Source organism: Netta rufina (assembly GCF_964035555.1).
Source record: "Netta rufina genome assembly, chromosome: 28".
Classification (NCBI taxonomy): Eukaryota; Metazoa; Chordata; class Aves; order Anseriformes; family Anatidae; genus Netta; species Netta rufina.
The window spans coordinates 4269089-4287820 of record NC_140152.1 but is presented as its reverse complement, the minus strand read 5'-3'; the positions used below and the strand labels follow the sequence as shown (position 1 = coordinate 4287820).

General features: G+C 63.7%; 5 protein-coding genes across 7 annotated transcripts in view; 2 read left to right on the top strand and 3 right to left on the bottom strand.

Moving 5' to 3' along the window:
- Positions 1 to 78: 78 nt before the first annotated feature.
- Positions 79 to 3016, bottom strand: REX1BD (required for excision 1-B domain containing). The gene is given in 6 exon segments (XM_084302649.1): positions 79 to 675; positions 1015 to 1103; positions 1218 to 1388; positions 1390 to 1423; positions 2520 to 2602; positions 2996 to 3016. Coding segments are annotated over 6 exon segments (453 nt in total). The 5' UTR covers positions 2999 to 3016; the 3' UTR covers positions 79 to 602.
- Positions 3017 to 3189: 173 nt separating this feature from the next.
- UBA52 (ubiquitin A-52 residue ribosomal protein fusion product 1) lies at positions 3190 to 4048 on the bottom strand. The gene is made up of 4 exons (XM_084302651.1): positions 3901 to 4048; positions 3713 to 3799; positions 3491 to 3593; positions 3190 to 3352 (listed from the first exon to the last, which is right to left on the bottom strand). The coding sequence occupies exons 1-4, from the start codon at positions 4001 to 4003 to the stop codon at positions 3259 to 3261; spliced, it is 387 nt and encodes a 128-aa protein (XP_084158777.1). The 5' UTR covers positions 4004 to 4048; the 3' UTR covers positions 3190 to 3258.
- A 1281-nt stretch (positions 4049 to 5329) lies between these two features.
- On the bottom strand, positions 5330 to 7389 carry KXD1 (KxDL motif containing 1). Its single transcript, XM_084302648.1, has 5 exons — positions 7290 to 7389; positions 6708 to 6857; positions 6428 to 6580; positions 6150 to 6196; positions 5330 to 5783 (listed from the first exon to the last, which is right to left on the bottom strand). Exons 2-5 carry the CDS (start codon positions 6800 to 6802, stop codon positions 5548 to 5550), a joined length of 531 nt encoding a protein of 176 aa, XP_084158774.1. The 5' UTR covers positions 6803 to 6857; positions 7290 to 7389; the 3' UTR covers positions 5330 to 5547.
- On the top strand, positions 7161 to 12312 carry FKBP8 (FKBP prolyl isomerase 8). Of its 3 annotated transcripts, none has more exons than XM_084302637.1 (9): positions 7161 to 7329; positions 8218 to 8523; positions 8641 to 8810; positions 8935 to 9023; positions 9179 to 9396; positions 9474 to 9646; positions 9748 to 9825; positions 11296 to 11433; positions 11691 to 12312. In XM_084302637.1, the coding sequence occupies exons 2-9, from the start codon at positions 8232 to 8234 to the stop codon at positions 11775 to 11777; spliced, it is 1245 nt and encodes a 414-aa protein (XP_084158763.1). In that variant the 5' UTR covers positions 7161 to 7329; positions 8218 to 8231; the 3' UTR covers positions 11778 to 12312. The 3 variants fall into 3 exon arrangements, with proteins under 3 accessions (XP_084158763.1, XP_084158762.1, XP_084158764.1); XM_084302636.1 differs by lacking the exon at positions 7161 to 7329 and adding an exon at positions 7514 to 7560; XM_084302638.1 differs by lacking the exon at positions 7161 to 7329 and adding an exon at positions 7687 to 7720.
- Positions 12313 to 13493: 1181 nt separating this feature from the next.
- Positions 13494 to 18732, top strand: part of ELL (elongation factor for RNA polymerase II) — a 51657-nt gene continuing 46418 nt past the window's right edge. The window contains exon 1 of the mRNA XM_084302633.1: positions 13494 to 13653. Coding sequence (XP_084158759.1) covers positions 13519 to 13653 — 135 coding nt within the window. The 5' untranslated portion in view covers positions 13494 to 13518. The remainder of the gene's footprint in view (positions 13654 to 18732) is intronic.

The following is an 18732-nucleotide window of genomic DNA, read 5'->3' as shown; positions in this document are numbered from 1 at the left end:
GTGTCCCAGGGGGGTCGAGCTGAGGGGTGGTGACGTTCAGGGCCCCGCAAGCCCTTTAGCCCACAAACCTCAAGCCAGTTCCAAAGAGCTGCTTTTATTGGGGGGTGACCATAAAAACGGGTGCTCGCAGGGTGCTGTCCCCGTGCCCGGAGCCTGCTCACCGTTGCTGTGGGGTGCGGAGAAGTGCTGGGGGGGCAGCTCCCATCCCAAAGGTGTGGGATTCCAGCTTGCAGCAACGGCAGCACCCAACCCCACGGGGACCCCCCAGCACCATGGGGCTCGGGGCGAGGTGTCCTGGGGCCTGTGGGATCCCCTTGGGGCTATGGGATCCCCTTTTTGGGGCCGTGGGTTGTGGTTTTCCTGGGTTCACAGCCCCGCTGCAGCCAGCGGAGAGCGGGAGCAGCACCAGCACCCGACCCCGCAGCCACGCTCAGGATCTGGGGGGACCCCCAGGAGGGGCTCTGCACCCACAAAAAGAGCCCGGAGCGAAGGTGCCCCCCTCACGGGGGTGCCGTGGGGGGCGCAGGGGGCGAGCGGGGCCCCCCTGGCGCGGGCAGAGCCGCGCTGCCCGGCCCCTGCAGCCGTTCCCACGGGGCCGCCCATCACTCGGCTTCTTCCGAATCGTACTTGAGGTCCTGGAGAATTTCGCTGATTGCCTCAATGGTTTTAATTAGCCTACGAGAGCGGATGGAAACTATAAATAAAGCCCATATGGAGCGTATTATCTGGGCCGCCTCGTGTTCCCCGCGCTGTTTATGAAACACTCAAGCCCGGGGAGGCTGAGGAGACCGCGGCCGCGCGGCATCGCTAAACAATCCGCAGGGCTCCAAACAAGAGAGCTTTTGAAGGCACCATCTGGGCCCCCCTCGGCCCCGCTGGAGGGAAGGAGCCGAGGAAAAGGCCAGCAGGGGGGCTCCCCCGAGGATGCCGGCTCGGGGAGGGGGGTCCCCGTCCCCAAAATTGGGGTAGGGGGGATCCCGGTGGGTGCTGCGCCCCCCCTTCGTGCCCACCTACTTGTGCTTGAGCTCCCGCACCTCCTGCTGGTGGGCGTCCACGCTGGGCTCGTCCTGCACCCGCTGCCGCGCCAGCTGGAGCTGCGCCGTCTGCGGCGGGGGACACGGAGAGGGGCTGAGAAAACCCCCCTGGGGTGTGTGTGTGTGTGGGGGGGGGGAGGTCCTGTGTGGTGCGTGCCCCCCACCCCAGCCCCACGCACTCACCAGCTGCAGCTTCTCCTGCTCCCGTTCCTGGAGGCGGGCGAGGTGCTGGGCCAGCTCGGGGCGGCCGTGCTGGTCCCGTAGCCGTCCCTGGAGCTGCAGGACCTCGCGGGAGATGCTGCTGAAGGCCAGGGTCAGCTCGTGCACCAGCTGCCGGTAGCGCGGGAAGTCGTTAGCGGGGGGCGCTGCTCAGGTACGCCCGGTGGCCTCTGAATGGGAAATAAAAGGAAAAAAAAAAATAAAATAAAAGGTTAATAGGGCGCAATGTGAGCCACGCGGGTGCCCTCGGTGTTCCCCGTGTCGCGGTGCAGCCCCCGCAGGGGGTCGTGTTTTGGTTTTGGGGTTGGAGGGATCCCTTTCGCTCCCCCGGAATAAATCATTCTCCGGCTGCTGTGAAAATGGGATGCAGGTGTCTGGGGCGGGCGTCCCCTGCCAGCTGGAGCTCGTCAGCAACCCGGCAGCTTGATCCCATGGGGGTGCAGAAATAGGGAGGGGGGATTGCAGTCTGATGGGGCTGGGGGACTCTGTCCTGATAGGGCTGAGGGATTTATCCTGACGGGGTTGGGGGATTCCACCCCATTAAGGCTGGGAGATTTATCCCCATAGGGTTGGGGGCTTCCATCCCGTTAGGGCTGGGGGATTCCACCCCATTAGGACCGAGGGATTTATCCTGATAGGGCTGGGGATTCCATCCCAATAGGTCTGGGGGGTTCCATCCCTTTAAGGCTGGGAAATCCATCCCCATAGGGACAGGGGATTCCATCCTGATAGGGCTGGGGGATCCATCCCATTAGGGCTGGGGAATTCCATTCCATTAGGTCTTGGGGCTCCATCTCATTAGGACTGGGGGATTCTGTCCCGATAGGGCTGGGGGGTTTGTCCCCTTAGGGCTGGGGAATTCCATTCAATTAGGTCTTGGGGATCCATCCCGATAGGACTGAGGGATTTATCCCAATAGGGCTGGGGGCTTCCATCCTGATAGGGCTGTGGAATCCATCCCATTAGGGCTGGGGGATTCCACCCCATTAGGACTGAGGGATTTATCCCAACAGGGTTGGGGGCTTCTGTCCCGTTAGGGCTGGGAGCTTCCATCCCAATAGGGCAGGGGGATTCCACCCCGTTAGGACTGAGGGATTTGTTCCCCGATAAGGCTGGGGGATTCCATCCCAATAGGGCAGTGGAATCCATCCCCATAGATCCAGGGGATTCCATCCCAATAGGGCTGCGGGATCCATCCCGTTAGGGCTTCACACGCCACACCACCGCTGCGAGGGCCCCGTTCCCGTTCCCGTTCCCATTACTCACTCCTCCAGCAGCCGGTACGCCTCCACGCGCTCTCCCTGCAGGGCGTAGAAGCGCTGCAGCAGCGCCCGCACCGCCTCGTCGGTCTGGGGAGGGGGGGAAAAAAGGGGGCGGCGGGGATGTGGGGCACCGACCCGGTGCCCGCTCCCTCCCCGTTAACGAGCCCAACGCACGGCTCCGGTACCGGAGCACCGAGGCGCCCCCCGGGGATCTCCGTGCCCGGTTTTGGTGGGTCAGAACCGAGCGCGATCCCGGTCCGTAAGCGTGCACGGAGCACGGGACCGGGTATCAGCACCGGCACCGGGAGCACGGGACCGGGGATCGGTACCGGGAGCCACCGCAGAGGCACGGTGGAACCCGCCCCTCCCCCCAGCCACACGGCCCGGTCCCGGTTACCCCAGGACCCTCCCAACCCCTCGGGGAACCGCTCCCGGTCCCGTTCTCGGGTCCCATCCCGTTACGGGCCCCGTCCCGCTCACCATGGCCCGGTCCCGGGCCCTGCTCGGCGGCGGCGGAGGGCGCAGGCCCGGTAGGACCGGAGGCGGAGCGCGGCGCAGCGCGGCACCGCCGCCACCTGCAGGCACCGCCCGGCATCACCACCCCCCCCAACTCCCAGCTCCAGTCCCCTTTTTACACAAAACCACCGCATTTCAGGGCAAAAAAAACAACAGGACAGGGTGCGAACGCTGAGAGATTTTATTGGGACGGCGCCGTGGCCGCGCGGGGCCGAGCCCCAAGGGCTCTACTTGACCTTCTTCTTGGGGCGCAGGTTGTTGGTGTGGCCGCACTTCTTCTTGCGGCAGTTGACGGCGCGAGGATGGAGGCGAGCGTAGCACCTGGAGAAGGGAGCAGAGAAACGTCAGCGAGGGGCACGTGAGAGGAAAAAGGGCTGGAAAATGGTTTTTAGGGAAAGGGACGAAGCGTGGGGAGAGCCCCGAGTGATGCGGGGGGTTTTAGGGGGGCCGGGGCCGTACTTGCGGCAGATCATTTTGTCGCAGTTGTACTTCTGGGCGAGCTGCCGCAGGGAGGGCTCGATGATGCCCCCGCGCAGGCGCAGCACCAGGTGCAGGGTGGACTCTGGAAGAGAGACAAACATCAGCGGGCACCGGGGGGGGGTGCTGGGGACCACCGGGGGACCACCCGGAGCCCCCCCGGGGGGCCTGAATCCGTGTGCAGGGCTCCTCCACCACAGGCACCTTTCTGGATGTTGTAGTCGGCGAGCGTGCGGCCATCCTCCAGCTGCTTGCCCGCGAAGATCAGCCGCTGCTGGTCGGGGGGGATCCCTGAAAAAAAGGGGGGAGGGGGTGAAGCCGTTAGCACCGGGTAACGGGGGGGGAGGGAGGGGGGGTACCGGGGAGGGGGCAGGGCCGGGTGCCGCCGGTACCTTCCTTGTCCTGGATCTTGGCCTTGACGTTCTCGATCGTGTCGTTGGGCTCCACCTCCAGGGTGATGGTTTTGCCCGTCAGCGTCTTCACGAAGATCTGCATCTTGGCACCGGGGGGGGGGGAGGTCTGGGGATGGAGGGGGGGGGTTGAAGCCGCGTCACCGCCGCCCGCCCTAGGCCTAGGCCGAGGCCCAGCCCCCGCTACCGGCCCCGCTCCCCCAACCCCCGGGCCTCAACCCACGACCCTCAGGAGCCGCCCCGGGCCCCATCCCACGTCCCTTGGGCCCCATCCGCGCCCCTCAAGGCCCGTCCCCGACCCCCGGTGCCCCCCGGTGCTGCTGCCCCCCCCCCCCCTCAGGCCCCGCAGCCCGCCCGCACCGCGCCTCGCCGCCGACAAGAGAGAGAGAGCGGAACCGGAAGCCGCCCGCCGCTACGTCACAACCGGTGCCCCCCCCCCCCACCGTGCGCGCAGGCGCAGTGCGGAGCTGCCTCAGGGCGGCCGCGGCCCCGGTTGCTGGGCCCGGGCCCGGTACCCGAGCACGGCCCCGGCCCCGCCCCGGTCCCTCCCGGTCCCCCCCCCGGTCCCCGCCGCCCTCCCGCAGCTCCAGGAGCCCAGGGGGCAGCGGCAGCCCCCCGAGAAGCAGCCCCCAGGGGGGTTCCCGCGGTCCCGGGCACGGCTGGGAGCCGAGGGGCGGCCACAGGGTGGCCTGAAGTTTTTGTTTAAGTTGCTTAAATAAATAAAAATAAATGAATAAAATAAATAAAATAAATAATATAAATAAAAATAAATAAATAGCATTTAAATAAATAAGTAAAAGCAGGTCCCAGGGGCAGCCGCACCAGGGATCCTCCGGGGGGGGGGGGGGGGGGGGGGGGGGCGCTAAACTTTTAAAGTTCATTAAATAAATAAAAATAACAATTAAAAATAAAAGTAGGTCCCAGGAGCAGCCCATCTGGGGGCTTCTCCTGCGAGGGGAGCCTAAACTTTTTACTGAGTTTCTTAAATAAATGAAAAATAAATAAATAAGAACGTGCCCCGGGGCTGCCGCGCACCAGGGGCTCCTCCTGGGCGTGAGGGGGGCTAAACTTTTTGTTTAAGTTGCTTAAATAAATTAAAAAAATATATATAAATTGATAAATATAGATAAGAATAAACAAAAATAAATAAAAATATAATAAATAAATAAATAAATAAATAAATAGAAATAAATAAATAAAAGCAGGTCCCAGGGGGTGGCCACACCAGGGGCTCCTCCTGGGGGAGGGCCTAAAATGTAGTTTAAGTTCCTTAAATAATAAATAAATAAATACACAGATAAATAACTAAAAACAGGTCCCAGACTGGCTCTTCTGTGCAAACCGAAGGCCGGTGCTGCTGCTCTCCTGAGCACACAAACCAGAACGGACAGGAGGTGTTTAAACCCTTTTTTTTTTTTTTTTTTTTTTTTACTGATCTGCCCGTATCACGGCGTGGGGTTTTTGCTACAGCGGCGGCCTGGAGGCAGAAGGGGACCCCGTCAGCAGGGGATCCGTCCTCCTGAGCTTTCTTCGCTCGGCCATCGCTTCCCTCTGCCCGAAATAAACGCCCGCAGGAACACGGGGATATAAATACGAGAATAGTTCTGGGGGCCCCGCGGGGCCGTGCGCCTAGTCCAGGCCGTTGGCAGTGTCCTCGTCTGTTAGACTCTGTCCGTTCACGGCCGGGAAATCGTAGTGGCCTTGCGAGAGGTCCTCGAACTCCTGGCTCATGGTGGGGGAGATGATGTCGGGGCTGGTGTCGCAGGACTCCGTGCTCTGCTCCGAGGTAGCGATGGTGGTCGTGGTGCTTTTGGGAACGGGGTCGAAGTCGTCGTCGTCTTCCAGAATGGGGGATTCGTGGATGTCTGAAAGGGAAAGGGCAGGCGTTAGTTGGGCCGCTTGAGCCGCCCGAAAAAGACAGGTTCGAGAGGTGCTCCGGCAGAGAATTTCCTCCTTTTTAATTCAACGTTTTGCCAGCAATCCAAAGAAAAGCGACACCACTTAACTGAGCAGCCCTTTATGGCTTTGGGACTTCTTACAGGGACACATAACGCTACAAAGCAGCTCCCCGGACTCTCACTGCAGCAGCCGGGCACTGGCACGCGCCTGCTGGTCTCGTCAGCTCTGTGGGGCAGCCCCGATTTCCACAACCAGCCCCAAATGTTCCTAGCAGAGGGATCCCTCCCGGGGGCGCGGAGCCGAGGGGAAGCACGGCAGAAGCGCCCACTCACTGCTGAAAGCCTCCGGGTACTGCTTGGCCAGCTTCCCTTTCAGCGTCCTGCGGGAGGAGGAGGAGAGAGCCGAGTTCACACCAAACCCTACAAATTATTCCCACATTCAGCCCCCTTCACCCCGTTCCCCTCTGTTATTTCCACTCCCCGAGCCCCCCACTCTGGGGTCCAGCCCCACCACACCATGACACCACCCACACTGGATCCCCTCGACCCACAGCGATCCCCGGGGCCGATTCCCGGGGCCGGGGGAGCCGTGGGGGGGTCCCGGTGCCTACCGGATCCTGCGGAAGATGCTGTCCAGGTCCTTCTTCATCTCCACCAGCGTCCTGGTGTGGTGCGCGAAGCGCTCGCTCATCTGCTGCATGCGCAGGCTCGACAGGTTGTTGAAGTTGAGCAGCATCTCGTTGGTCTTCTCGAAACGGTCCAGCCTGGAGGCGAGCGGGGAATCAGGGGAAGCCCTGACGGGTGCCCGGGACCACCGGGAACCACCGGGAGCCACCGGGTGGGGGTCCCGCAGCCCTCTCCTCTCCTCCTCCCCTCCCCCCCGGTACTCACATGTTCTTCTGGGCCAGGATGATGGCGTTGACGTCCTCGGCGTTCACCATGCCCAGCACCCGGCCGCAGAACACCCGGGAGGCCGTGGGCTCCATCACGGAGCCGCCTGCGGGACCGGCACCGGGAACGGGACCAGGAACAGCACCGGGGCTGGGAGCAGCACCGGGAACAGCACCGGGATTAGGACTGGGATCGGGATTGGGATCAGGATCAGGACCCGGACCGGGACCAGGGACCGGGAACCGGGCACCGGGACCCCCCCCCCGCAGCCCCTCCCCTCCCCCCACGCCCGGTACCGGCCCCCCCCCCTCCCCTTCCCGGCCCCGGCGGCGGCCGCGCCTCGCTTCCGGGGTGCGGGGTCACGGCGAGCGCGACCCCGCGGCGGCGCCGTGCGCGCGCGTCACGGCGCAAAGCCGGAAGTGACGCCACCCCCCACCCCCCCCTTCCCGGTACCGGATCCCGGTACCGGCCCTCACGGGCGCGGATCCCCCCGGGTCCCGGCCTAGGCCATGGAGCGGCCCTGCAGGGGCTGAGGGGCTGCGGGGATCCCTCGGCGGCTCCCTCCTCACCCCGAGCGCTCACCGGTACCGGGGCTTGGAGCGGCGGCGGCGGCGGCTTCCCGGTGAGCCCCCCCCCCGGGGGGAGCCGAATGTGCGCTGCGGCCCCTTTAAGGCGGTGCCCTCCCCGCCCCCGCGGCGCTGACGGGCGTTGGCGCCACCCAATGGCGTGAGCGGGGCGGGCGGCGGAGGGCCAATGGGAGAGCGGGGGCGGGGCCGGAGGAGGGGGCGGGGGGTGGGAGCGGCGGGGGGCGCGCGGCGGCCGTTGCTAGGGGGAGACCCCGCGGGGACGCACGGTGAGGGGGGGGGGGGGGGGGGGGGGACGGGACCGGGACCGGGATCAGGGTCAGGGACCGGGGACAGGACCGGGGCCGGAGCCGGGGACCGGGAACCGGGACTGGGTTCAGGGACGGGGACCGGGAACCGGACTGGGCTCGGGGACCGGGACCGGAGCCGGTAACCGGAGATCGGGACCCGGACCGGGGCTGGGGTCAGGGGCCAGTAACCGGGGTCAGGGCCCGAACCGGTGACCGGGGGCTGGGGCCCAAGTCAGGGACATGGACCGGGTGCCGGGAACAGGACGGGGGTCGGGGACCGGGGCTGGAGCCGGTGACCGGAGCCGGGACCGGGGTCAGGGCCACGGACCGGGGACAGGACCGGGGCTAGGGTCAGGGACGGGGACCGGGGACCGGAGCCGGTAACCGGAGATTGGGACCGGGATCGGGGTCAGGGCCAGGGAGCGGGGCCAGGCCTGGGGTTGGGGCCGGAGCCGGTGACCGGAGATTGGGAACGGGGCTGGGCGACTGCATCCAGAACCGGGACACCCCCGGTCTGCCCCCCCCACAGCCCGGCCTGGCTCTGTTATCCCCCACCGGGAGGCCCCGGGTCTGAGCAGCTCCCAGCTCCGTGTGTGCCTCTGCTCCCCTCCCGGTAACCTCCATCCCCCCCCGCAGGTCGCTGCGCCGCCATGGCTTCCAGCGAGGAGGAGGCGAGCACCGGCTGCCCGGTCCCGGTGGGCACCGGCACGGCCCCGTCCTGCCCGGACCCGGACCCGGACCCAGCTCCCGCTCAGTCGGACAGCACCGAGGACTTTGAGGTGCTGGAGGAGGACGAGGACGACCTGAGCGAGCTGCCACCGCTGGAGGACGTGGGGCGGGCACGGGCCCCACCGCCACCGGAGCCACCGGAGGACTCCCGGTGCCCGGAGCAAGACCCGGGGGAGACCCCCGAACCCCCCCAGGAATGGTTGGACGTCTTGGGTAAGCAGCAGGAGGGCGGCAGGCACCGGGAGCTCACCGTGGAGGCGGGCGAGGGCTTTTTGCCCTTCCCCTCCCGGCCCTAAAACGCCTCCGGTTTGGTTTCTCCTCCCGGGGCAGGGAACGGCTTGCTCAAGAAGAAGACGCTGGTGCCGGGCCGGGGGGCGGAGAGCCGCCCCCGCAAGGGCCAGGAGGTGACGGTCCGCCTGCGGGCAGCGCTGGAGGACGGCAGCGTGGTGGAGGAGGACCCCGGGCTCGCCTTCACCTTGGGGGACTGCGACGTTTTGCAGGTGGGGCTGGGGGAAGGCGGCCCCGGGATGGGGGAACGCGGGGGCTGGCGGCGTGTCCGGGAGGAGCAGGAGTAGCTCTGCTGCTGCAAGCGTCTTTCTGCAATGTTTTTCCCCCCCCCCGCAGGCTCTGGATCTCTGCGTGCAGCTGCTGGAGTTGGGAGAAACGGCTTTAATCGTGTCGGATGCCAAGTATTGCTACGGCTCGCACGGCAGGTGAGCGGGGAGGGCGAAAAACGGGGCAGGGAGGCCCCAAAAAGCGCTGTGATGGCCCCCCTCCCGGGACAGCCCTCGCTCCTAGGGCTCCGATTTCCCCTCGGGGCAGCAGGCAGGCAGAGCTGAGCGCGTCTTCGTGCCCTTTCCACACGCAGGAGCCCGGACATCCCACCCAACGCCGCCCTGACGCTGGAGGTGGAGCTGCTGGAGGCTCGGGATGGCCCCGACCTGGAGCTGCTGAGCGGGAAGGAGAAGGTGGCGCTGGCCAACCGCAAACGGGAGCGGGGCAACTTCTACTACCAGCAGGCAGACTACGTGCTGGCCATCAACTCCTACGACATCGCCCTCAAGGTCATCGGCTCCAGCTCCAAAGGTAGCCACGGGGTTGATTGGGGGGGGCTCCCGGCATCGCCTCCCCTCCCCTGCAGCTCACCCCCAGGGTCTCCGCAGTTGATTTCAGCCCGGACGAGGAGGCCGAGCTGCTGGAGGTGAAGGTGAAATGCCTCAACAACCTGGCGGCCTCGCAGCTCAAACTGGACCACTACGAGGCAGCCCTGAAGTCCTGTAACCTGGTGCTGGAGCACCAGCCGGGGAACATCAAGGCGCTCTTCCGAAAAGGGAAGGTGAGGTGCTGAAGGCAAGGTGAGGCGCTGCCATCCCTCCTTTTGGGACAAGGGACGCTCCTGAGGCGTCCCCGCTCGATCCCTGCCCCGTTTCCATCCAGGTCCTGGCCCAGCAGGGCGAGTACAGGGAGGCCATCCCCATCCTAAAAGCAGCTCTGAAGCTGGAGCCTTCAAACAAGGTAAGCCGAGCGTCCCCCAGGACTCCATCCTCACGATTGGGGTCCTCTGCACCGCGCTGAGACCCCACAAACGTCACCAAAACGTCACCAACCGCCCCTGAGCGGGGTTGGGGTAGCTTTGGGGTGAGGCCCCACGTGCCAGCACCCGGTGCTGAGCTGCTGGGTGCCTTATCTGGGCTCCTCGCTGCCCTTTGGTCCAGCTGGTAGCAGAGCTCCGTGCCAGGGAGACAGCTCCAGGTCCCTGCCAGCTCACTCAGCAGCCCCGAGCGTGATTCATTGGGGCGGTCCCCCCCCCAAAAAAAAAAAAACACCACCCAGACCTCATTCGGGAGCACAGGCCAGGGCGATCTGCGGGTCAGGAATTTCCTGCCAGTTAATGATCAGCTGCTGGAGCCTCGGGGAAATCAGCCGCCTGTGCCAGCCTCAGGAAGTGGCCCCAGCAGGAGCTGCGCTCCCGCCTGGGCTTTTTGGGGTTTTTCCACCTCTTCCTTGAGTTTTTTTCAGCGGAATATCACAGCTCGCCCCGCGTTCCTCGCTGCCTGGAGGTCGTGGGGAGGATGGGGCGCTCGGCAGCCTCGCAGCACCCCCGGGGTCTGGTGGTCTGAGAGCCTTTGTGGGGTGGGATAAGAGGGTTTCGGACCGTCCCGTGGTGCTGAGGGCAAGGTGGGCGGCCTGGGAGAGGTGAACGAGTGGTGCTGGGTGAAAAAACAGCCTTGAGAAGTACTTGAGAAGCTCCACCTGCCCCTCGGATGAGGAAACCTGGTTAAAAAAAACTCACAACCAGCACAGAGCTCGTCTCTCCAAACCCTTTAGGGACGGGAGGAGGTGCTGGCGTTGGTCCCGCACCAAACCCGCGAGCTCTGGTGGTGCCTGGGCCCCTTGGTGATCCCCTTGGGCTGGCCCCCGTGTTTCAGGGAGGTGCTGGAGCCTCCTGGAGCGCCGTGTCCCCAGCAGAGGGCACAGCACGGCCGTGGCACCGGAGCCACCACCGCATCCTTGCTGCCACCTCGGGCTCGGGGCCAGCCTCAGCCCCCTGATGCCATAAAGGGAGCAGGATCCGGAGCCGTCGGACGCTGGGTCTCCCTGAGGGAGAACCTTTTCTGCCTCAATTATAGGGGAAAATCCTTTTCCTGCTGCCTGCCCTCAGCCCTGGGCTCCGCTCGCTGCTGCCAGCCAGGGGCAGCTCTGGTTGGTGACCGTGAGGGATGGCCACACGCTCAGAGCCAGGTTTGGGGAGGAAAAGGGGAATTTGCAGCCCCCAAAACGTGGCTCTGGATGGGCAGTGAAGGAGCTGTGGCTCTCGAGCAGGCGGAGAACCGCGAGTGGTGCTCAGTGTAGGGGAACGGGGCAGGATCAGGGGAACGGGGCAGGATCAGGCCCTCGGAGCTGCTGCACGGAGCTGCCGGGACCCCAATCCCTGCCCCTCGGTGCTGATCGCCCCCGTGCTGTGTTTTTTTTTCCCCTCCCCAGACCATCCACGCCGAGCTCTCCAAGCTGGTGAAGAAGCACGCGGACCAGAAGACGGTGGAGACGGAGATGTACAGGAAGATGCTCGGCAACCCCAGCGCCGGCAGCGCCCCGGTCAAGTGCAAAGACAAACTGCCCTGGGTAAGGGGCGGCGCTGGAGTCCCCATGGGGGGGGAACACAGCAAAGCTTTGGGGTCACCCAGGAGGTGGGGAGCACAGGGAACGGGGTTGGGGGGAGCAAACGCAGCTCTCGGCCTTTTCGGGGCTGCGTTATCGGGGCTGCTGGTCCCCACCACGCTGTCCCCGTCCCCACCACGCTGTCCCCGTCCCCACCACGCTGTCCCCGTCCCCACCACGCTGTCCCCGTCCCCACCACGCTGTCCCCGTCCCCTTTGCAGTCCATCCCCTGGAAGTGGCTCTTCGGGGCGACAGCCATCGCGCTGGGCGGCGTGGCCCTGTCCGTGGTCATTGCGGCGAGGAACTGAGGACAGCAGCTCCTGGACACGTTTGTTTTTTGTTTTTTTTTTTTTCCCCTGGCCCCAAATCCCCTCCCCAGCGTCACCCAGCAGCCCCGTAACGATCCTGCGGGGCCGGAGCCTCAGGTCCCGGACCCCATGGCCCCACAGCTCCACCCGGGGAGGACGAGGCGCTGCCGTGGGGCAGGGAAGAGGCTGCTGAAGGGAAAGCAGCACCAAGGGATAAGGTGGGGACGTGCCCGGGGCACATGCAATGAGATTTTTTCCCCCCCCTCCCTCGGCACTTCCCCGGAGCGTGCAATGCCCAAAGGAAGCCAAAGAACCCCGGGGACACCACGGACACGGAGAGGGAAGCGCTGGAGCCCTCGTATCCCGGCCGGTCTTGTAGGGCCGGAGCCGTGGGGGTGTCCCCCACCCCTCCCTGCTTCACCCCGCAGCTCTCTCCAGCCCTGGGCCCCCCCATCCTGGGGTTCCAGCTCCGCTCGCAGGGGTGGAAGGCGCTGCTCCCCCCGAACCGACTGTGAACCCCCAATAAAGGACAACTCCTGCACAGCCGGGGCTCCTCCTTCCCCACAGGGGCTGGGAATGGGGGCGCAGAAGGGATTTCGGGGGTGTCAGGGGGGAGGAGGGGGCTGTGGGGTTTGTGTGATTGGGGGGGGGCTCGGGGAGGGCAGTGGGTTTGTGGTCAGTGCGAAAACCCCGTGGAGATGGCTCAGGGGGTGTAGGTTGCATCAGGGGGAGGCCGTGTCCCCTGGCCCTTGTCCTTTGGGGATACCCCTGGCCTTTGGGGGAAGGCTGTGTCCCCTTCCCCTTAATGGAGGCCATGTCCCCTGTCCCCTGGGGGAGGCTGTGTCCTGTCCCCTATCCTTTGGAGGGTGGCCATGTCCCCTGACCCCAGAGGGAAGCTGTTTTCCCTGTCCCTTGGGGGAGGCCCTGTCTCTCAGGGGAGGCCATGTCCTTTGGGAAGAGGCTGTGTCCCCCACCCCTTTGGGGGGAGGCCATGTCCCTTGTGGGGTGGCTGTATCCCCTGTCCCTTGGAGGGAGGCCGTGTTCCCTGTCCTTTGGGTGAGGCCCTGTCCCTTAGGGGATGCCACGTCCCCTATTCTTTGGGAGAAGAGGCTGTGTCCCCTGCCCCCTAGGGGAGAGGCCGTGTCCCCTAGTCCTTGGGATGAGACCCTGGCCTTTGGGAGGAGGCCATGTCCCCTGGGGGTGGCCCTATCCCTCAGGGGAGGCCCTGTCCCCTATTCCTTGGTGGGAGGCCGTGTCCCCTGTCCCCTGGGGAAGGCCCCGATCCCTTCCCCTCAACCCGGAGCCCCCAGGGGAGCCCCCCCGGGCCCTGAACCCGCGGCCTGCCCCCATTCCCCGGTGCTGAAGCCGAGGAGCAGCCCCCCCGGGCCCTGCACCCCCAGCCCGCAGCGCGGAGCTCCCTCCTCCACCGCCCCTCCACCCCCCTCTGCCCACCCCAAACCCACCCCCCCAGCATCCCCCGCGGCCCTCATTTACATCCCCCCTCCCTCCACCCAATCACCATCCCCTTCTCGGCCATCCCCCGACCAATCACCTCACTCTCCTCCCTCCTCCTCACCCTAGCAACAAGCCCGCGACCCCCCCCCCCTTCCCTCCACCCTATAGGCGGAGCCAGCGGCGGCCTCATGAATAATTCACGAGGAGGAGGAGGGGGCGTGGCTTAAGGGAGGCGGGGCGGGAGGCCCCGGCGGCCCGGGCGCGGAGGGGGAGAGACGGTCCCAAGATGGCGGCGCTGCAGGCGGAGCGCGGGTACGGGCTGTCCTGCGGCCGCCTGGGCCGCGGCACCCGCGTCTCCGTTTTCCACGTCAAGCTGACGGAGAGCGCCCTGCGAGCCTTCGAGAGCTACCAGGCCTCTAAGGTAAAACCCCCGGGGGTGTTTTTTGGGATATTGTGAGGTATTTTTTTTTTTTTTTTTTGAGTTGGGGGGGTGTGAGGAGGATGAGGAGGGTGAGGAAGGCTCCGCCACGAGGCCGCGGCGCTGAGGGGAGCTTTAAGATCCCCTTCGGCCTCCTCCTCCTCTTCCTCCTCCTCCTCCTCCTCGAGGGGGCCTTGGGTTGTGGGGTGAGGGGGGGCGGCTCCCCTCCCCCCCCCCCCATGGTGTGAGCCCCCCCCTTATGGTGTGAGGCCCCCCCTGTGGTGTGAGCCCCCCCTTTTTGAGGGAAAATGAGGAGATTTTGGGGCTTTCGGGGGTTGGGAGGAAGGTTTTTGGGGCGTTTCGGCCCCCCCCCGGCTCTGTTTGAGGCCATAGGGAGGTGGGGCTGGGGGTTTTGACCCCCCCCCCCCATCTGTGTGAGGAGATGGGGACACGCGGCCCCCCCACTGATTCTGAGGGGGGTGTGGGGGGGCCCTGAACGCCCTAATTCTGTGTGGGGAGATTGGAGGAACGCGGCCCCCCCCCCCCCCATTCTGTAGGGGGTGGGGGAGGTTCTGCCCCCCCCAGCTCTCTGTCAGAGGATGGGGACACCGCCCCCCCCCCCCCCCCCCCCATTTATAGGGGGAGATGTGGGGGCGATCCCATCCCTACAGGCCTGAGGGTGGGGGTGGGGGCTCGCTGCCCCCCCCCCCCCGTGCCCTGATGGCCTTGGGGGGGGGCGCACCCCTGTCCCTGCCCCCCCAAATTGGTGTTTGGAGGGTGTCGGTGCCCCCCCCACCCCCATAGGTGAGTGTTTGGGGGGTGTTGTGAGCCCTTGGTGGGGCTGGGGGGTGTTGGCGTGTGGCCCCCCCAGAAGGTGACTTGTGGGGGGGGGACACACACATCTCAGTGCCACCTCAGGGCTCTTTTTGTCCCCTCTCCTCGGTGACCGTGGGGTCCCCAAATCGCTGTCACCCCCCCCCCCCTCGCTGCCACCCCCCCTAAGCCCGGTGCGACGCTCCCGGGGGGGGCGGGAGGGGGGGCGGCTTCGTTCTGGGGCCGTATTTTGAAATTTCCAGATTGTCTCTTCCGAGAGATTTCCTTGAACCGCGGCCAGGGAGCTGCTTCGCCGGGTAAATACGGAATAATGGCAACGCGCAGCATCTGTCGCCGCCGTGCAGCGGGGAGGAAGGAGGGAGCTGTGCTTTTCAGTGCATTTTTTGTCTTTTTTTTTTATTTTCTCCCCCCCTTTCCTCCTCCGATCCCGCGAGGAGCGTGGCTGTAGCCGTCTCTTCACCTTGCCAGGGAGCTTGTGGGGGGGGGAGCTGGGAACCCAACCCGTTTGTCATTAGCAGCGTCCTGCCTGCCAGCTTCTGTAGGATAAACCATATGTTGTCACCGCACTATTTTTAATTTGGGGTGTTGGTTACATCACTGCGCTGAATTGGGCAATCTCGGCGTGAGGACGAAGGTAATTGCCGTGCCAGGCTTTATCAACTGGGATTTTAATGAGTGTTTATCGGCGCTGCGAGGCTTCGGGGGCAATAAAGGTAGCTCGGACAGGCCGGGTTGATCGCTTTTCACTTCTGAAAAATGGAAATTTAAAAAATAAATAAATAAAAAAGGGGGAGAAATTCGTGAGGGAGCGAGGGGAGAGCCTTTTCTTTCGGGGGAGGGAGAGTAGGAAGGCTCCGGGCAGCTGCGTTAAATATTTCGGGCGGCTATTCTGGGGCCGCGTCGCGCATGAATCGCGGTGTTTATTTTCTAAATGAAGTCTGGTCTCGGGCTCGTTCGGTGGCCGAGGGCCACTAATGAACTTTGCTTCCTTCCCCGCCGCCCAGGGGAGGAACAGGCAGAGGCTGCTGGTGATTAACTGGGCAGGGGAGGAGAAGGGCAAGGGGAGCCGGCCGGTCGGGGCAGCGAACGCCGCCGCAATTAGTGGGCTGCTGAACGCGCACGCTCCTGCTCTCAGCAGCTTCTCCAGCCCCTGCTCCGCCGAGGATCTCCGCGGGCTCCCGTTTAGTTTGCTCTGCAGTAGGTAAATGGGAAAAAAAAATGGGGGAACGTCGCCAGCCGCTTGCTTCTTGAGTTGGTTTTTGGTCTGCTCATCGCGTGTTGGGGTGACGGAAATCCCAAAAGCAGCGCCCGGCCGCTTGGGTTTAGTGTCCCTCGTGCCAGAGCGCTCGGTGTGGGGCTGTGCCCTGGGCAGAGCGGGCAGCAGGGCTGTGGGGAAGCAAAATTCATCTTCCTGAGCCTCTCCCTGCCAAATTGTCTGCGTCCCAGCGAGGAAAACTGATGGGTTTTGGTGCAGTGCTGCCTGGTGTTTGAGGACTGCGCGCTCCTCGTGGTCCGTGCAAGGCCTTTCTTCGGTGAGAGCAGGGTACCTGAAAGAAAAAAGTCATCTCGTAGCAAAAACACCGTGGGGTTTCTTGAGGGGCCCCGCGGGAGGTCACCCACCTGCTCCTCGGGACGCTCGCAGCCTTCTGAAACCGCTTCCCCGTGGCTGTGAAGCTGAGAGCTGCGTGCTGGGAAGCTGCCCCGCTCAGCACCGGCCCCATCCCTTAACCCAAACCCGCTCCTGGCTCTCCAAGGGACCCCCTCCACCATCCCCTTCCCTTTCCTGCATCCCTTTGGGTGTCCTTGGGGGCTGTGTGGAGCCTTCCCAACTCCTCACCCCAAAAATCAAGGCGTGATTTCTTCCCATCCCCATTTATCTGCCCCCAGCTCCTGCAGTGTGGGGTGAGGGGCACAGGAACCCCTCGTGCCTCTGCCTCATTTCCCAATTTTCCTTCTTTCCCACCCTTCAGCAGCATCCCGGGGTCCCTGCTATGGAGAAATCTTCACTCCCTGGGTGAAGCTACGCGGCCGACCTGGCTGTAGGGCCGCTGCTGCTGGCTTGGAAAAAAATCCCGGAACCCTTCCCGGGGAATTTCCCGACTTTCACCTATTTATCTAAAAAACGGGTGGCGTGGTTTAAGGAGCAGAGCTGGCGAGCCTGCACGGTGGCTTCTGATCAAAAACGAGCTGACGGTGGCCGCGTGCCTTTTTTCTTTTATTTAGGGCTTTTTGGGGCTGGGCAGCCCCTGCGGATGCCTGATTTTGGGAGGGCGTTGGGGGGCTCTGGCACCCCCGCTGCGGACAGGGTGATGCTGGAGGTGGTGCTCCCGTGCCGACTCCTCCCTGCCCCTGCCACACGAAACGTTTTGAACCACAGCCACCGCTCGGTTTGCTGCTGAACTTCGGCAGGTGCACAAATATTTATCGGGGGCTGGGTGCAGATAACCCAAGCCCGTTGCCCCCGGGCTTTGTTAAATCAAATTTTGGAACCGTGGCGTGGCGAGCGCGGCTTCCGAGCCGCCTTCCCCGCGTTTTAATCCGGCAAAAGTTTCTCCCTCCAAGCCGGGGTCGAGCAGAGCCCCGAAGCTGCTGGGTTTTGCGAGGACTTTTCCAGCCTCTGCCTTTCAAGCAGGGCTCTGCGGGGGCTGCGTGGTGCCGGCCGGGGAGCTGAAAGCCTCTCGCAGAGGGGTGTCAGAGGGAGAAGCCCGAGCTGGCTTTTGAATCAGGCCTGATCGAATTTTATCTGCGGGCTCTTTGCATCACTCCTCTTTTTCCTCTAACCTGTTTTTTCCTGCCCTCTTAACTCACCCATGCCGTCGTCCGTCAGAATCGAAGCTGTTACGCCATCGGGAACATGAGCCGGTGACACGACGCGATGAATCAGCCCAGGGGAGGCTGCCCGGGGAGGAGGAAGCTCGTCCTACACGTACGGCTCCTCGCCATCAGCACAAACGGGACAGGATATGCAGAACGAACCTTCCCCTGCTGCCCTGCCCTCCCCAAGCGAGGCAGGGGACAAAGAAACGCCTGCCACGGTGCACGGGGACCGCGCCGGCCCCTGGCGCTTCCCGTTGAGCTGATTTGGGGTAGCTTTTTCCCTCGCCCATGTAGCATTTAGGGCCGCCGAAATTAGAGCTTCGTCTCTGTACTTTTCAAATTGCACGGGGAAGAATCGTCTGTAATTTACATCCAAAGTGACGTACAGTTGCTATGGGATTCGGTGGCAAATTATAAACCCATTATGCTTTTTTTTCTTTCTTCTTTTTGTGCTGGTGGTAGCAGACTACAGAAGTAGGTCTAATTGGTGCCGTGCCAAGGGAAAATAGAAAGTTTGGGACAGAATCCCTGCGACTGAGGGTGCTTTTTTACAAGTGGGATCTGCTTTTTATCAGCAAATCGTCCTCCCTGAGAGGAGGCGATTAATCAGAGGGGTCGAGTTTGGCCTGTAAGAACTTCTTGCTCTCAACAGCTCTGGGGGAAGCGAACCTGAGGATTAACCCCTGAGATTTTTATATTTTTATGTTTTTAAGGAGTGTTTTGGCGCTCGTATCAATGGATCCAGCAGCTGGATCCTGGTGATTCCGAGGCTAAACCCGTGCTCCTGGTCAGCTCGCTCCGCAGTTGGTTTCTTACTGAACTCAGACAGCACCAAAGGTGGAAATGAATCAGTTTTTTACGTTGCTCTGAAGCAGGTCAGACAAAATACATGTCAGATGCCCACAAGGAGCACTCAGCCCACCTCGCAGTGCCCTTTTGGGGCCGGTGGGTGATCCTACAGCATCGGGCTCCTTCTGAATCCCTCCAGCCTGTCCACTTGGGTTTTGTCATAGCTCCTCTTGGCAGAGCTCGGTGCCTGTTGAAACACCTTCCCCACATGTGGGGGTGGCAAGAGAGCCTCTTGCTGCTGTGCTTGATTTGGGGAAGCGTTTGGGGTCTCGTTAGCCTGCTCCACGTCACCTGCAGAGCGATTCCCGTGTGCCCGGCTCTGGCTGTGACTCGTAAACCTCTCCAAATCCCGGCGTTTGTGCGTGGCGGGGTGGGCAGGGACAGGCCGCGTGCGTCACGCTCGTGTGTGTGTGTGTGCCAGCTAATCCACAGGAGAAAGAGTGTGTTTCGGCTGACTGAGGGGTTCTGCTGCTCACGCACAGGAGGAGGGGGCTGCGCGGGATGGGGTGGGCTTCGGAGAGGTGCTGCCAGTGGGAAATCCCGTGCCAAACACCCCGGGGTTGTGAGCGCAGAGGGAACGCG

Coding starts and splice junctions, on each gene's coding strand:
- UBA52 (XM_084302651.1), bottom strand. CDS start 4,003: ATGCAGATCTTCGTGAAGACGCTGACGGGCAAAACCATCACCCTGGAG. Junction 3,800..3,900: donor CAAGATCCAGGACAAGGAAG/GTACCGGCGGCA, acceptor CCTTTTTTTCAG/GGATCCCCCCCGACCAGCAG. Junction 3,594..3,712: donor CGACTACAACATCCAGAAAG/GTGCCTGTGGTG, acceptor TCTCTCTTCCAG/AGTCCACCCTGCACCTGGTG.
- KXD1 (XM_084302648.1), bottom strand. CDS start 6,802: ATGGAGCCCACGGCCTCCCGGGTGTTCTGCGGCCGGGTGCTGGGCATG. Junction 6,581..6,707: donor ATCCTGGCCCAGAAGAACAT/GTGAGTACCGGG, acceptor GCTCGCCTCCAG/GCTGGACCGTTTCGAGAAGA. Junction 5,784..6,149: donor GTACCCGGAGGCTTTCAGCA/GTGAGTGGGCGC, acceptor TTTCCCTTTCAG/ACATCCACGAATCCCCCATT.
- FKBP8 (XM_084302637.1), top strand. CDS start 8,232: ATGGCTTCCAGCGAGGAGGAGGCGAGCACCGGCTGCCCGGTCCCGGTG. Junction 9,024..9,178: donor TGCTACGGCTCGCACGGCAG/GTGAGCGGGGAG, acceptor TTCCACACGCAG/GAGCCCGGACATCCCACCCA. Junction 9,647..9,747: donor CGCTCTTCCGAAAAGGGAAG/GTGAGGTGCTGA, acceptor GTTTCCATCCAG/GTCCTGGCCCAGCAGGGCGA.